This window comes from Chiloscyllium punctatum, chromosome 27 (genome assembly GCF_047496795.1).
Source record: "Chiloscyllium punctatum isolate Juve2018m chromosome 27, sChiPun1.3, whole genome shotgun sequence".
NCBI lineage: Eukaryota > Metazoa > Chordata > Chondrichthyes > Orectolobiformes > Hemiscylliidae > Chiloscyllium > Chiloscyllium punctatum.
Genome location: NC_092765.1, coordinates 29823856 through 29840098, shown reverse-complemented (window position 1 = coordinate 29840098; position 16243 = coordinate 29823856). Strand labels below are relative to the sequence as shown.

General features: G+C 41.1%; 1 protein-coding gene across 22 annotated transcripts in view; it reads left to right on the top strand.

Moving 5' to 3' along the window:
* The window catches only part of macf1a (microtubule actin crosslinking factor 1a), a 599180-nt gene that overhangs the window by 507972 nt on the left and 74965 nt on the right, over positions 1-16243 (top strand). For all 22 annotated transcript variants that reach the window (XM_072548450.1, XM_072548451.1, XM_072548439.1 and 19 more), the window contains 4 exons: positions 10187-10306; positions 11449-11556; positions 11827-12045; positions 13800-14003. In XM_072548450.1, the coding sequence (XP_072404551.1) occupies positions 10187-10306; positions 11449-11556; positions 11827-12045; positions 13800-14003 (651 nt within the window). The remainder of the gene's footprint in view (positions 1-10186; positions 10307-11448; positions 11557-11826; positions 12046-13799; positions 14004-16243) is intronic.

The following is a 16243-nucleotide window of genomic DNA, read 5'->3' as shown; positions in this document are numbered from 1 at the left end:
ATTAGAGTACCTGGCCATTATCTTCAATCTCTGATTCTTGTCGCTCACTTAATTTCCTAACCAGGACATAAATTTGCCCTCAGTTCCATGAATTTCAAATTTAGTTACCGAGCTGTTCATAAAATCAAATCATTTCTGGAACTCCATTATGAATAATACCCACTGGCATGCCTTTTCCAATATTTTGAAACTTCAGTCAGGTTCTTCAGACATGACCAAGTCGCGACAAGTATATTCTGCGAGTAATATTCATGGAAAACCAACTCTTCACAAAAAGTTAGCTAACTTCAAAAATGAGTAGGTTGAATAAATATCATTGGGAACAGCATTAGAGGTTTTGGGAATAAGCATGGATAACAGTTAAACATTTTCAGTATACAGGGTAGATTTTGAACTCCTTAGTCCTTCTAATTTAGTGCAATTGAACAAAGGATAGAATGGTTGTTACTGTTGGATGTATAAATATTGTACAGTTTTTTGCTTAGTTTTGAAGAACTTGGGAGAAATTTTATTGAAATTTCCTTTTTGATTTGTGTTCAAAAAGGGTATTACATATGGGGTATGGGATGAGCTGACTCAAACCATCAAATGACCTTATTCCATGTTTGAAGCGTTTTCCTCTGGAGAAAAAAATGCAAAGACCAATAAAAGTTTTTTTTTTACCAAAATTGGAGGTGTAGTGGACAGCAAAGAGGGTTACCTCAGATTACAACAGAATCTTGATCGGGGGGCCAATGGGCTGAGATGTGACAGATGTAGTTTAATTCAAATAAATGCGAGGTACTGCATTTTGGGACGGTAAATCTTAGCAGGACTTATACATGTAATGGTAAGGTCCTAGGGAGTGTTGCTGAACAAAGAGACCTTGGAGTGCAGGTTCATAGCTCCTTGAAAGTGGAGTCGCAGGTAGATAGGATAGTGAAGAAGGCATTTGGTATGCTTTCCCTTATTGGTCAGAGTATTGAGTACAGCAGTTGGGAGATCATGTTGCGGCTGTACAGGACATTGGTTAGGCCACTGTTGGAATATTGCCTATGTAGATTCTGGTCTCCTTCCTATCGGAAAGATGTTGTGAAACTTGAACGGGTTCAGAAAAGATTTACAAGGATGTTGCCAGGGTTGGAGGATTTGAGCGAAAGGGAGAGGCTGAACAGGCTGGGGCTGTTTTCCCTGGAGTGTCGGAGGCTGAGAGGTGACCTTATAGAGGTATACAAAATCATGAGGGGCATGGATAGGATAAATAGACAAAGTCTTTTCCCTGGGGTCGGAGAGTCCAGAGCTAGAGGGCATAGGTTTAGGGTGAGAGGGGAAAGATATAAAAGAGACCTACTGTGAAATAGTTGCCCCTAGGGTGGTACATGTATGGAATGAGCTGCCAGAGGAAGTAGTGGAGGCTGGTACAATTGCAACATTTAAGAGGCATTTGGATGGGCATATGAATAGGAAGGGTTTGAAGTGATATGGGCCGGGTGGTGGCAGGTGGGACTAGATTGGGTTGGGATATCTGGTTGGCACGGGCGGGTTGGACCGAAGGGTCTGTTTCCATGCTGTACATCTTTATGATTGTGACTGGTTTGACAGGATAAATAGGTATAACGCTCACTGAAATTGAGGAGAGAAGATAGATGTAAACACTCTACACAGGTAACTGTCAGGGCATGAAATGGTCTAAAAAATAGAATAATCGAGGCAAAGACCAAAATCTACAGATAATTACTGTTCACGCTACTTGCTGTGTGAGCTCGATACATTCTGAGAACCAGGAAAGTCTATTTAAAAGCTGCTTCGTAGGAGATGGTTAAATTCTTGGACAATGTTCACTGCTGAATATTCTCTCCCCGCTCATTTTCTGCATGACCTCACTGGAAATCAAAATCACACCGTTTTGGTCATATCAATGATTAATAACAATCTAACATTATTTAAATGTTTTATTAAACAGGTTTTGAGTGCCAGTAAATATGTTCTTCTGGTCTGCAATTAAAAACAGGAAGTGTCCCTGTAAGCTAGACATTTTCAATTTACAAATTTCATTTTTAAGTTAAAATTAATCTGCTTGATTTGTTTATTGAATCAATAAATTAAGAGCTATAATAGTTATTTGGTACCTAACTTGACTACTGCTACAAAGAGTGACACGGTATGTCAAAACTTTTCATCTTATACATCAGGACAGTTCATAAGAAATTACAATATAAAAAGAAAACTATTTAATGCTATATGTGAAGAGTGCTGTTAGGCTGGCAAATGAATTCTGGTAGAGATGTCATTATTGTGACAATAATATGACTTTAAGATTTCTATTTTGTCCTGGGTTTTTTTTCTTGCAGAAATATTGAGACAGATAATGAGCAGTCTGCTCCAGAGCCAATAAAGTAAACAGTTTGTGAGGCCTTTAGGTTTTTTTTAAGCTGGAATAATAGAAGCAGCTTGAATGGATGGGGTAAAGTTCCCACAGAAGCTTTTTTTTTAAAACATGTTGACCTGAAGCTGGATGTAGAAGCTTTTATTCCTCTCACTCTTACAGCTAAAAGATGGGGTTCTCTGCCTGCTGCTAAAATTACGTGAGGCAACCTATTTCACGGAGTTTGTCTTTGACAATGGTATATTTATGGGATGCTACAATATTGGAAAGGTTAATTAGTAGTGGAGTGTATGTATTATTTTGTTAAGCATTTCAATAGAGTTACAGTTAAGCCAATTCTTTTATTTTATCTGTATCTTGGTTATCATGTATGAAGAAAGTGTGTTTTGTTTCAAGCTTGGTAGTTTGACCAATTGAAATGCATTTGGAACACAACACTTTACACTTATCTTTAAAATAAGGAAAAGTTAAGCTTTGGGCTATTTCCTTAATATATTTTGAGGACATTTGGTCTGGTCCAAAACACCATGGAGAATGTACCGGTTAGATAGCTAGCTGTTAACAACCAAGGTTTGTTCAGACTTAAATCAATATTTGATTTTATTGTTGTCATGTGCAAAGATACAATGAAAAGTATTGTTTTGTGTGCTGTGCAAGCTGATCAAATCATACAAAGTGTGATCAAGTAGAAGTACAGAGTGCAAAACAGTTACAGCTACAGAGAAAGTGTGGAGAGAGAGATTGACATTAACATTTGAGAGGTCTATTCAAAAGTCTGATAAAAGTGGGGAAGAAGCTGTTTTTGTACATATATTCAAATTTTTATATCTGCTGCCCACTTGAAAAGGTTGGAAGAGAGTATAACCAGGTTGGAAGGGTATTGGATTTTCTTGGTTACTTTGCCAAGGCAACAGGAAGTATAGATGGAGTCAATGAAATGAAGACTAGTTTGCATGATGGACTGAGCTGTGTTCATGACTCTGCAGTTTCTTGCAGTCTTGGGAAGACCAGTTGCCATACTAAGCTGTGATACATCCAGAAAGGATGCTTTCTAAGATGCATCTATAAAAATTGGTAAGTGTCTTTGTGGACATGCCAAATTTCCTTAGCCTCCTGACAAAGTAGGGGTGTTGGTGTGCTTACTTGATTATTGCATCAACGTGGATGGACTGGGTTGTTGGTGATTACTCCTCAAAACTTGGCTTTGTCTACCGTCTTGCCCCTCACTCCATTTGCTGAAGTCAATGCCCAACTCCTTTGTTTTGCTGATGTTGGAGAGGTTATTGTCTTTGCACTATGCTGTTAAACACTTGATCGCTTTCATGTACTCTGTCTTGTTATTGTTTGAGATCCAACCTTCAACAGTGGTGTCATCAGCTAACTTGTAAATGGAATTGGAGTGGAATTTGGTCACGCAATCTTGAGTGTAATAGGGAGCTGAGTGTGTAACCTTGTGGGGCACCAATGTTGAGGATTTTCGTGGAGAAGGTGCTGTCATCTATTCTTGCTGATTGTGATTTATGGGATAGGAAGTCGAGGATCCAGTTAGAGTGGGAAACCGAGACCCAAGTCTGAGTTTGGAGAGGAGTTTATTTGGAATTATGGTGTTGAAGGCAGAGCTGTAATCAAAAAATAGGGGCCTGACGTGGGTTTCCTTGTTATCCAGATGTACCAAGGAAATGAGTGTATGGCGAGGGAGTTGGTGTCTGTTTTGGACCTGTTGGTCTGGTAGGCAAATTGCAAAGGATCAATGTAATTTGAGAGGCTGGATTTAACATGAGCCATGACTAACCTCTCGCACTTCATAATTAAGGAGGTCAGAACCACCAGGTGGTAGTTATTGAGGCGTGCTACGTGACTTTTTTCTTCTGCATCTAAATTGATGGTAGTCTTTTTAGCAGGTGGGAATTTCAGATTGAAGTAAGAGAAGGTTAAAGATGTCAGCAAATACTCCCGCCTGCTGATCCGCAGAGGATTTTGAGTGCGTGGCTGGGGATTCCCAAAGGGCCAGTCACTTTCCATGGGTTCACTGAAGAAGGCTGATTTAACATCTGCGTTGTTGACCGTGGATCTATTGGGGGGGGGGTGAGATCGTTTCACTGATACGCTCAAAGTGAGCGTCAAATGCATTGAGCTCATCAAGTAGAGATGTAATGTTGCCCTCCATTCTGTTTGACTTCGCTTTGTAGCCCATTAATCAAATGTAGCAAGGCTTACATGATATAGTTTGGTTAGATTGGGTTTCAAACCTAGTTTGGTATTGCCTCTTGGTATCTCTGGCCTTATGAATATTATATTTGGATTTCCTGTATAGATCAGGCTTACCCAACTTGAATGCCTCAGTCCTGGACTTCACTAGAGAGTGGATCTCCCTGTTCATCCACATTTTCTGGTTGGGGAACATTTAGATTAACTACTTCGGTACGCATCTCCTACACTCTTACTAATGAAATCTATAATGGTTGTGACATACTCGTTCAGATTGGCCACTGAGTTCTTGAATATGGACCAGTCCACCAATTATAAGTAGTCCTGCAGAAGCCCTTCTGTTGCCTCAAACCAGCACTGCACTACCTTCTGTATTGGGTCCTCATGTTTCAATTTCTGTTTATAAGCTGGGAGGAGGCACACAGGGTTGTCGTCATCTGATTTTCCAAAATGCAGATGGATGATAGAGTAGTAGGAATCTTTGGTTGTATAGCAATGGTCAAGGATGATAGGATCTCTAGTGGGGCAGGAGATGTGTCAATGGTATTTTGGTAGCACATTCTTGAGGTTGGTCTGGTTCATATCACTGTTTACAGTGAACAGGCCTGGGGTATTCCATCTCGACTGTTTGTAGCGGTGTCTACTTCATCAAGTGCAGTCTTCACTGCTGCATGGGGTAGGATGTAGACCACTGTCAGGATAGTGGAGGTGAACTCATGTGGCAGGTGATCCATGTCTCTCTGAAACAGAGCACGCAGTAGTCTCTCAATTCCATTTGGAAGTGAGTCTAGCTTTAAAATCATCCATCTTGTTTTCAGTGACTTGAGCGTTTGACACAAGTATGCTGGGAAGGGGGTGGGGATTTGAAACCGTGAAGTTTCAATCTTACCTGAAGTCCAGTGCATGTCCCCATTTCATGGGGAGATGCTGCTCCTAGTCAATCCTAGATATCAGTGCAGGAAGTCTTCTGCTCTGAAACGTAAATAGGTACATCTGATATGGTCCTGGACAGGAGTTGTAGCCTTGACCATTTGTGGGGGGGGGGGGATCTGTGGTTGTTTCAGTCGGGCATCCTCAATGTTGGGTCACCATTGGATCTGGTCCTCTTCCCATGTTGGTTGGTCCTTTAGGTCTGGGTTTCCATGGGGAGGTCAGGCTTGCAGGAGGCTGGTAAACCATTGACTTCTCCTTGGCTTGCCAAGATCATTCCAGCATCTGTAATCGCGTCTCACCAGTTGGAGAGTCTTCAAACCTGAAAGGAGAAGAGACCATTTTTAGTAATTCTGAAAGACTAGAATTGAGGTTTAGGAGAGCAGAATGATCATAACATATGTAAGAATAAGATCTGCTGTAGACACACCTAAAGATTCACCATGCTGTGGTGTCATCTTGAATCCAGCCAACATAGTTGGTAATGATTAATCAAGGCATTGCCTTAAGGAATGGATGAGAGAACAGCTGTTGCTTAGTTTGTTAAATTGAAATGGGTGCAATGTGTGTACATGTTCCTTCATTCTCTTTGCAAAGAACAGAGCCGTGTCTCTCAGTTTGTGCAATTCCCACAGGCACAAGTGCAAGTCCAACTGACCATCTTAAAAATACATCAATGTAATTCCTAATCCACTCTGGATTATTTAACAAATTTTGCCCAATTGTGAAATTAAATGTAAAGTTGGACACTCTGTTTTGGATGATGCAGGCATTGAGTGATTGTGTATTGTCAGTATTTTTGTTCAAAACAGCCAAAGGGATATGCTGTTGGGTACAATCTGCCAGTATTTATGATATATGGCCCATTTGCTGAGCATTGCACTGGTGTGAAATTCATATATCACGATTGTGTAGTAATTAAATTGTTTTAGCTTAATGGAGGTGTTCTATTGGTGCCAATCATCCTTGCAACTGCATAATAGCATATTGTAATTACCTTCAGTTACCTTCTGGAGATATCTAAAGTATAGCACTTACCAGGGCTAGCAATATTGATGGCTTTTGGTCCCTTTGTCAGTTGTACAATGAGAAATACTTTGGTCAGTGTCATCCAAAGATGGCTTTGCATCCTATGTTGAAGTCAAGCTCGCACAGTGAACGAATGGCTTGAGCCCCATTTTACAAGGCTGCAATTGAGGCCAATCTTAATGTTTTCCCTTTACATTGTTATTTCTTTTGAATTGTCCTGATAAGTGCATGGTGAAAGGCATCAACAAATCTATCTTTCTTTAGCAAAATAAGTGTTGCTGCATTTAATCTTACAGCTAGATTTTTAAAATGGACCACAAGGGATGAACTCTGATTTCTCCAGTTTCCTCATTTCCCCTCCCCCCACCTTGTCTCAGTCAAATCCCTCGAACTCAGCACCGCCTTCCTAACCTGCAATCATCTTCCTGACCTCTCCGCCCCCACCCCACTCCGGCCTATCACCCTCACCTTGACCTCCTTCCACCTACTGCATTTCCAACGCCCCTCCCCCAAGTCCCTCCTCCCTACCTTTTATCTTAGCCTGCTGGACACTTTCCTCATTCCTGAAGAAGGGCTTATGCCCGAAACGTCGATTCTCCTGTTCTTTGAATGCTGCCTGACCTGCGCTTTTCCAGCAACACGTTTTCAGCTCTGATCTCCAGCATCTGCAGTCCTCACTTTCTCCTTGAATCTAGCAATAGTAGTGTGTGGTGCTGGAAAAGCACAGCAGGTCAGGCAGCATCCGAGGAGCGGGAGAACCAATGTTTCGGGTAAGAGCCCTTCATCAGGAATGAGGCTTGTGAGCCGAGGGGGCTGAGAGATAATTGGGAGGGGGTGGGGCTGGGGGGAAGGTAGCTGAGAGTGCTTTGGGTAGGTGAAGAATGGGCTAATGGTGATAGATCAGAGAGGAGGGTGGAGCGGATAGGTGGGAAGGAAGATGGACGGGTCATGAGGGTGGTGCCGAGTTGGAAGGTTGCAACTGCGATATAGTGGGGGAGGGGAAATGAGGAAACTAGTGAAGTCCACATTGATGCTGTGAGGTTGTAGGGTCACAACATGGAAGATGAAGTGTTCTTCCTCCTGGAGTCGGGTGGTTAGGGTGTGGTGATGGGGGAGGCCCAGGACCTGCATGTCCTTGGCAGTTTGGGAGGGGAGAGTTGAAGTGTTTGGCCACAAGGCGGTGGGGGTTGATTGGTGTGGGTGTCCCTGTGATGTTCTCTGAAGCACTGTACAAGTAGGCATCCTGTCTCCCCAATGTAGAGGAGACCACGTCAAGAGCAACGGATACAATAAATGACTTGTGGAAGTGCAGATAAAACTCTGATGGATGTGGAAGGCTCCTTTGGGGCAATGGATGCAAGTGAGGGGGGAGGTGTGGGTGCAGATCTTGCAGTTTCTGCAGTGGCAGGAGGAGGTGTCCGGAGGGAAGAGTGGGTTGGTGGGAGGCATGGGCTTGACTAGGGAGTTGCGGAGGGAATGCTCTTTACGGAAAGCAAACAGGTGGGGAGGATAATAAATATCAGGTGGTGTGCTCCATGTGTAGGTGGCTTAAGTTCACCTGGACCATCTCAGATACCTCCCTCCCCTTCCTGGACACCTCCATCCCCATCAACAGTGACCAACTCAACAAAAGTAAACCAAACTCATTTCCACATACCTTGATCTGTCCTATTTCCCCTGGTTGAGGAACTCCTCACATATATTTGAGACACCACCACCTCCAAGACTTTTGTTGCCACAGTTCCCAACGCCTCATCTTCACATTGGACATCCAGTCCTTATACACCTCGATCAGCCATGAAGAAGGCCTCCAAGTTCTTTGTTTCTTCCTCTCCCGGCATTCCCACCAGTACTCCTCCACTCATTTGTTTGGCTGAACTGGTCCTCGCCCTCAATAATTTCTCCTTTGAATCCTCCCACTAAAGGGGTAGCCATGGGGCCCAGCTATGCTAGTCTGTCTGTGGGATACGTGGAACAGTTTATCTTTGCAGTTACACCGGCACCAACCCCCACCTTTTCCTCTGCTACATTTATGACTGTATTGGTGCCACCTCATGCTCCCATGAGGACGTTGAACAGTTAATCAACTTTACCAACACATTCCGTCCCAACCTTAAGTTCACCATTGCCATTTCAGACATCTCCCTCCCCTTCTTGGACATCTCCATTTCTATCAACGGTGACTGACTCAACAAAACAAAACCCGTACAAATGGACCCCACCACCAGAGATCTATTTCCCTCCTCACCCCATCCGCTTTTCGTAAGGGCCATTCCCCTCCGCGACTCCTTTGTCAGGTCCACCGCCCCACCAGCCTACCCTCCCCTCCTGGCACCTTCATTGCCACTACAGGAATTGCAAAACCTGTACCCACACCTCTTTCTCTGCCCCCACCTCACCTCCATCCAAGGCCCCAAAGGAGCCTTGGAGCCTTCCATATCCATCAGAGATTTACCTGCATATCCATGCATGTAATTTACTGCATCCGTTGCTCCCGATGTGGCCACCTCTACATTGGGGAGACAGTTCAGCCAAACAAATGAGTGGAGGAGTACTGGTGGGAATGTCGGGAGAGGAAGAAACAAAGAGCTTGGAGGCCTTCTTCATGGCTGATCGAGGTGTATAAGGACTGGATGACCTACTTGCAGAGCCCTTCAGAGAACATCTCCAGGACACACTCACCAACCAACCCCACCATCCCGTAGCTGACCACTTCAACTTCCCCTTCCACTCTGCAAGGACATTGCAGGTCCAGGGCCGCCTCCACCACCAGACTCTAACCACCTGATGCCGGGAGGAAGAACGCCTCATCTTCCACCTTGGGAACCTCCAACCATACAACATCAATGTGGACTTCACTAGTTTCCTCATCGCCGCCGCCCACTTTATCCCAGTCGCTAGCCACCACCCACCACCCTCATGACCTGCCGATCTTCCTTCCCAACATTACCCCACCTCCACCTACCTATCGCACTCTGTTACCTTCCCCACAGCCCCATCCCATTCCCATTTATCTCTCAGCCCCCTCAGTCCACAAGCCTCGTTCCTGATGAAGGGCTTATGCCCAAAAGGTCAATTCTTCTCCTTGGATGCTGTCTGACCTCCTCTGCTTTTCCAGTATCACATGTTAAACTCTGATCTCCAGCATCTGCAGTGCTCTCTTTCTAAATAAAAACAATGACTGCAGATGCTGAAAACCAAATACTGGATTAGTGGTGCTGGAAGAGCACAGCAGTTCAGGCAGCATCCTACGAGCAGCGAAATCGACGTTTCGGGCAAAAGCCCTTCATCAGGAAGGGCTTTTGCCCGAAACGTCGATTTCGCTGCTCGTAGGATGCTGCCTGAACTGCTGTGCTCTTCCAGCACCACTAATCCAGTGCTCTCTTTCTGCCAGCTGAATATAGCAATATACTGCTGTGCATTACAACTGCACTGAAAAAGTCTAAGGTGGTGGACTTGTGTGTTGTTAGAAAAAATTGTGGAATTGCTCTAAGCAATAATTAATATATGAGCCAGAGTAGTTCATCTCTGATTTTTCTGGCACTACCTGTGTTCCAATTGCAGCTCTGCTTTGTTTCTGTCCATCTGTTTTTGTCTAAAGCTGTGTGTCTGCTTTGTTCCTTAATGTTCCGTGCTGCTTCTCCTTTCTGCTAGTATGAGCAGGCTGCCGACTCCGAGCTTACCTGGGTGGCAGAAACCATGCGAAAGTTGACAGCCTTGGGCCCAATAAGGCTCGAACAAGATCAGACAACAGCTCAACTTCAGGTGCAGAAGGTAGGAATAATGTGTACATGGTGACTCTGAACTTGCGTCTGATATAATCCATTTATATTGGTATCCTTTGAATAAATTGTACACTATTGTTCCATATTATGTACACTTTACACTACAATTTTATTTGTTGCAAAGTCATGCTGTATACTAAATTTTTTGGTGAAGGAAAAGATTTACTTTCTGTTGGTCATTTTATTTTCTCTTGATCTGGTTTTGTTTTCCTCGACTATTTCTCCCCTCTAACCAAAAGTCATACCTTTCAAGAGAGGAAGAGAAAATTGTTATAATATCTTTAAGCAATTTTAAGGAAAATAGTTTAACTCCTTTCATTTTATTCGCAACTCTGATATAGCTGTTCCTGTTTCTTTTCTCATCTTTTGAGATTCAGTTCAGTTCAAAACACAAGTGATGGTTAGTGATTGCCAACATATTCAAATTATGAAATGGGTAGTGAGCCTATCTTTCTCTAGTTACAATTCCTGTTTCAATGGTAGATTAAAATTTAGGATTCAGTTTAAAATCAGGTTCTGTAGAATGAATTTTAACTATTGAAATGAAGTTCATATTGCCATTTAAGGGTGTGTTAATGAAAAGACTTTCAGCGTTTTCCCATTATCCCTCTGTAGTGTACTAGGGTATTGATCCGTGCAGTGCATTTAATAATATTCTGTAGGGAACTGTTCTAAACTGCTGATCTTTAAACTGTTGGACAAACTGAGCTAATCAAATTCTTATGTTTGATATGTTTAAACAACCATTAAATTCTAATTGGTCCTTATGTCTACAGTTCTTATTTGAAGAGCTGAAACTTGAGGATTATTTGAAATATAATTAACTTACAAACCAGTTGACCACTGGTTCAACCCAAAATAGGCAGTAATTAACGCAGCATCTCAGATACATTCCATTTGCAAAGCAGTTTACAATTTTCTGGCTGTCCTAAACTTCCATTTTATTTCGCTCGGGTTCACTCATCCATGACTTTGTATCCGCCATGTCAGCGTAACAGAATGAAACTTAGTGATCTGAGTTATGTTGAAGGTAGGAACTGTAGATAGTTACACACCATATGCAATATTGGCACTAGAGATCATGTGATGTTGTGTTTCCATGTTTTAAAACCTTTTCTTTAATGTCTTTAGGCCTTTTCAATAGATGTCATAAGGCACAAGGATTCAATAGATGAATTGGTAAACACTCAAGAAGAAATTCTAAGTACCTGCGGTGACGAACAGAAAACAATGTTGCAGGTATCATTTTGGTATTTCTGCAGATGGCCTGCCAGGAACATTGAATGTTTACAATTATATGTATTCACTTAATAAAAACCAAGCTGTGAAATGTGCATATTTATTTCCATAAAATGAATTATTATTTGCATGCCATAAGGCAAAATATTACAATTTGTGAAATTTTAATAAACATTGTAAAATTGTCAGTCAAGACATTGAATATTGAAGGAGGGCCCTGTGATAATTAATCTAAAATATGTATGTCTATGTGTACACACATCCACATAGGAGAAAATGGACTTGTTGCAGCAACAATATGAGACAGTCAGTCTGATGAACACTGAAAGATACTCCCAATTGGAGCGGGCTCAAGTCCTTATTAACCAGTTCTGGGAAACACATGAGGAGCTGTGCCCTTGGCTTGATGAGACCAGAAGTCTGATATCACAACTCCCACCACCAGCTGTTGACCATGAGATGCTGAAACTACAACAGGAAGAAATGAGGGTAAGGATAAAAGAACAGTTGAATTGTGACACAAATGCAAGGCTGGAGGAACTCAGCAAATCTGGAAGCATCTGTAGAGTGAAATAGAGTTAATATTTCGAGTTTTTCACGACGCTTTTTCCGAATCTTTTGTTTTTATTTAATGTAGATTTATCCATATGCTTAAATTCTTCAGTGTATACATGCCTTTGCAGTTTGGGTTGCCAGATTCTCCATTGAAACCAGTAAGCTATTTAGGATTGAAGGAACACAGAAGATAAGGAACGTTCTGTATGTTGTCAGTGTGGGAAAAGGTGACTATGGTGTATCAGAACTGCCATAAAAGGAAGAACTTAAACTATCCAATGCCAGGACCATCTATTCCAGGTAGAACATATCCAAAACCCCAGGAGTTTGATTTTCTGGTACTATCAAGTTTGATATCTTCCACGTTTCTTGAGGTTCCTTGCTCTGCAGACAACCTGATTGACAAGCATGGCTTCCAATCAGATGGAGCACCCTGAAGAAGCAGTTGCAGGGTTGGATTGTTCTGATTGCTGACCCTGGAGAAGGTTTAATTGATCTGATCCCGAAGCCCTGAGTTGGGACGGAATGTCTGATCCTGGGATGGATTGTAGGATTAGAATGATTTGTGTTTGTGTGGTCGGGGGGGAAGAGGTTGGTGCAGAGGTTGGTTATAGCGAGCTAGGGATGTAGCACTGTTCCTTCACCCAGCCAACAAGGAATGCTGCCTGTGGCTGCCCTCAGCTCACTGCAGCTTCCAGTTTTCCCAAGGCTGAAGAAACCCAGCTGATGACCGCTTCATTAGCATTTAAAGTCCTAACCACAAACACCAATGACGTGTTTACTTTCAAGAAATTCATGTACAAAACATCATGCTGGAGTTGTACGGTGTCTTGATGAGACAGTATTATGTGCAGCTTCAGTCTCCTTCCCTCAGAAAGGATACATGTTCCTTGGAGGAAATTCAATGCAATGTTATTGGATTGATTCCTTGGATGAAAGGCCTTCCCTTTGAGGAGAGATTGCATATAAAATTTGTTCTTGAGAGATTTGACGGGACCTAATTGAAATACACAAATTCTTCAGAGGTTTGACAAGATAGTTCCTGGAAGGATTTCTCACTTGGCTAGAGCATCTATATTAGAGGTTATGTGTTTCTTGCAAGCTGTGTATGCTCATAGCCATGCAGCAATCTGAAAGGGCCGTGCAGATTGCTCACACATTGTCAGTTAAAATACCACGTGAGCAAATCCTCAAGTGTTTAAAGTCACCATGTATTCAAATGAACAGTTTATGCAGAACAAAACTCCTAGAAAGGGGTAGATCACAGTCTCGGAATAAGACATGGCCATTTAGATCTGAGATAAGAAGAAGTTTCTGCACTTAAAAGGTTGTGAATCTTTGGAATTCTGTTTCCGAGGAACTTGTGAATGTTAAATTGTCAGTGTACTGAAAATAAGGATGGGCACTTTACCTCCATGTCTCCACTCCATTGAGACAGAAAATGTGGAAAGCTGTGACTGATGTAGAACATCTTACGAAAGGGCAGGATTGAAGGACCAAATTGCCTACTACTATTTGTTAAGTATTATAGTTATGTTCTCAGACCGAGTGTGGCTCACCTGTGAAGCACAAAGTACTAAATTTGCCCATTTGATATTTTGTTTCATATTATGCCAGAGGTGTCATCTTAGGTCCCCATGTATATAGAGTTCTTTCAACTTTGCGACCTGTTTTTATTTTCATAACAGCAACTTCGTGAATCAATCTCCGAACACAAGCCTCATATCGATAAATTGATGAAGATTGGCCCTCAGCTGATGGTGTTGAATTCTGATGAGGGTAAAATGGTTCATGAAAAATATACCACAGCTGAAGAACTTTATGCTAAAATAAAGCAGGATGCAAGACAGCGGGCTTTAGCTTTGGATGAAGCAATTTCTCAGTCTGCTCAGGTACGCTCGTGATCCTAGCTCATTTGCATGGGGATTTTTCGGAAGATATTCATGAAATGAAAAGGGGATCGTCTTTCCTTTTTGTTCTTTTTGTTCTCCATTGCTGTCACTACCTAATATAATTCTTGCTTCAGAATGCTGGCTAGTCTAGATTACAGGCATCTCCTTGACAATATCAGTTACATTGTTTGAAAATATTCTACTCCTGGAGTCATTGTACCTTTAGTTGGTTTCAGAACCTTTGGAAACAATAATAAAGTGAAATGTGAGGTAATAATTTGCAATGAATGACCGATTAATTGACCAATAAACAGAAAGGTTGGTGATTTTTGATGAATTAGCAATTCATTGATAAATTTGCATGTATCTATAATTGGGAATCAGTTACCTGAAACTTTGACAGCCTCTAAACAATGCATACTCCGAAAACCTGCTTATTTGATAGTTGTGGGTTCAATTTTTGCTGTGTTTGCAAGTCATATCCGGTAATGTGTGCCCATTTTCTCCTTTTAAATTAATGCATTTCTTAATATAACTGTTTATTGATACTTCCTTACTAGCTGTTCTTTTCATCAGTGGTGTTGATGTAGTGTGTTTAACATAGTATTCTAGTGGGAATTAAGAATGACGCATGCAGCGTAGGGAGTAGGAATCAGTACAGCGGTATGGAGAGAAAATAATGATAGACTCCTATCACATGGCATAAACATCAGGAATGTTTGCAAAGTGTATCCCTTCCATATTTGTCTGTTTCGATGCATTCCCTTGTGTTCCCCCTTCATAGTTTTCTCATACTAACATGTCATTTGTTTTCCATTCCGCTCAACCCGTGGAATTAACTGTTTATTTGCCGACACATCCTGCTACGTTGTGTTTAATTGTTGTGTTCATCAATCTACTCATTAGCATGCTGAGGTAAGCAGAGCTCCTTGGAAAATCGATTGCTGCACTTTGAGGTTGCTCTTCCATTTTAGTTTGTGTTGATGTGTCTATCATTAGGAATCAGTTACCTGAAGCTTGGACAGCCTCTAAACAATGCACACAGAACTTATACATGCAGTACTCCAAAAACCTGCTTGTTGATAGTTGTGGGTTCAATTTTGCTATATTTTACCAAGTAAAATACATTGCTTTTAAAATTGTTCCTTTTGCATCACTGTAATTGACCACTGGCATTTTTGTTTTGAAAAAAAAAGGTTTAGCATTTCTGCTTCTTGGTCTATTTTTATATTATTGTTGAGCAACCTTTTCTTTTTAATCCTAATGTAATGTCCAGATTAGATTAAAACCTACCCCTCAGCTAGTCAAATAATATCCTTGAGTCCAACTTCAAAAATTCTGTATTCCTCCAGATTGATCATTCCATTTTCACTTCTCACCTGAGCCTGACTGAGCATAACTGTCAAAGTAATGCTGAAATGTGAGCACCTGCCATTTCTAACCTGTTCAATCTCAACGTTTTGTTGAAGTTAGGACTTCTATAGCCAAATGAGAAAATAGTTTTCTCCCACTTAGTTTAACTTCCAATTTCCAAGTGAATGGATATTTTTCAAGACCAATATAGTAACTAGTTGCTACAAAAACAGACTGTGCTCTCCTGTATGATTCAATGTAACTAATTATTATAGTATTTATATTTCTTTTTTTAAAAATTGTTAATGTTTCCAATTTTGTATGTCACTTAAGTTGACTTCCAGCTCTATTAAGTGTTTGTTCAGTTATTGTTGTGATTTTAATCTATGGAATAGGTCTTATAAGTTGATGAGCAAGATCTACAATATAATTCAACATTTTGAAGCTTTGGTTCATTTTGGTTTGAAGTAAATTTATTTTGTCACACATTACAAGAATTTAGCTTCATTCAGAGGACTTGTTTAATTGTGATGAGTCAAATAAGTTTCTGTTTAATCTTTGATGGAAGTGAATAATAGTTATTATATTTGCTGAAGTAAAAAAGTAATTCATTATAAGTAGTCTTCCATTTTTTAGTTTGATGAAGTGCAAAATTATGAAAAAAAATTCAAGCATTTCGAATACCAAATTAACTAAATTACAGAAGTTAAATTTATGTTGCAGATTTAATGATGCAAAGTTTTATTTTTTATGCACCTGGATAAGAATGTAATTTTCAAAATTTAAATGAATTCATTTGTAGATTATTCACATTCAGAGTAGATATTAACCATTGATTATGATGACAGCATAATTTTATTAATATCAAGAGTCCAATTTTTCAATAG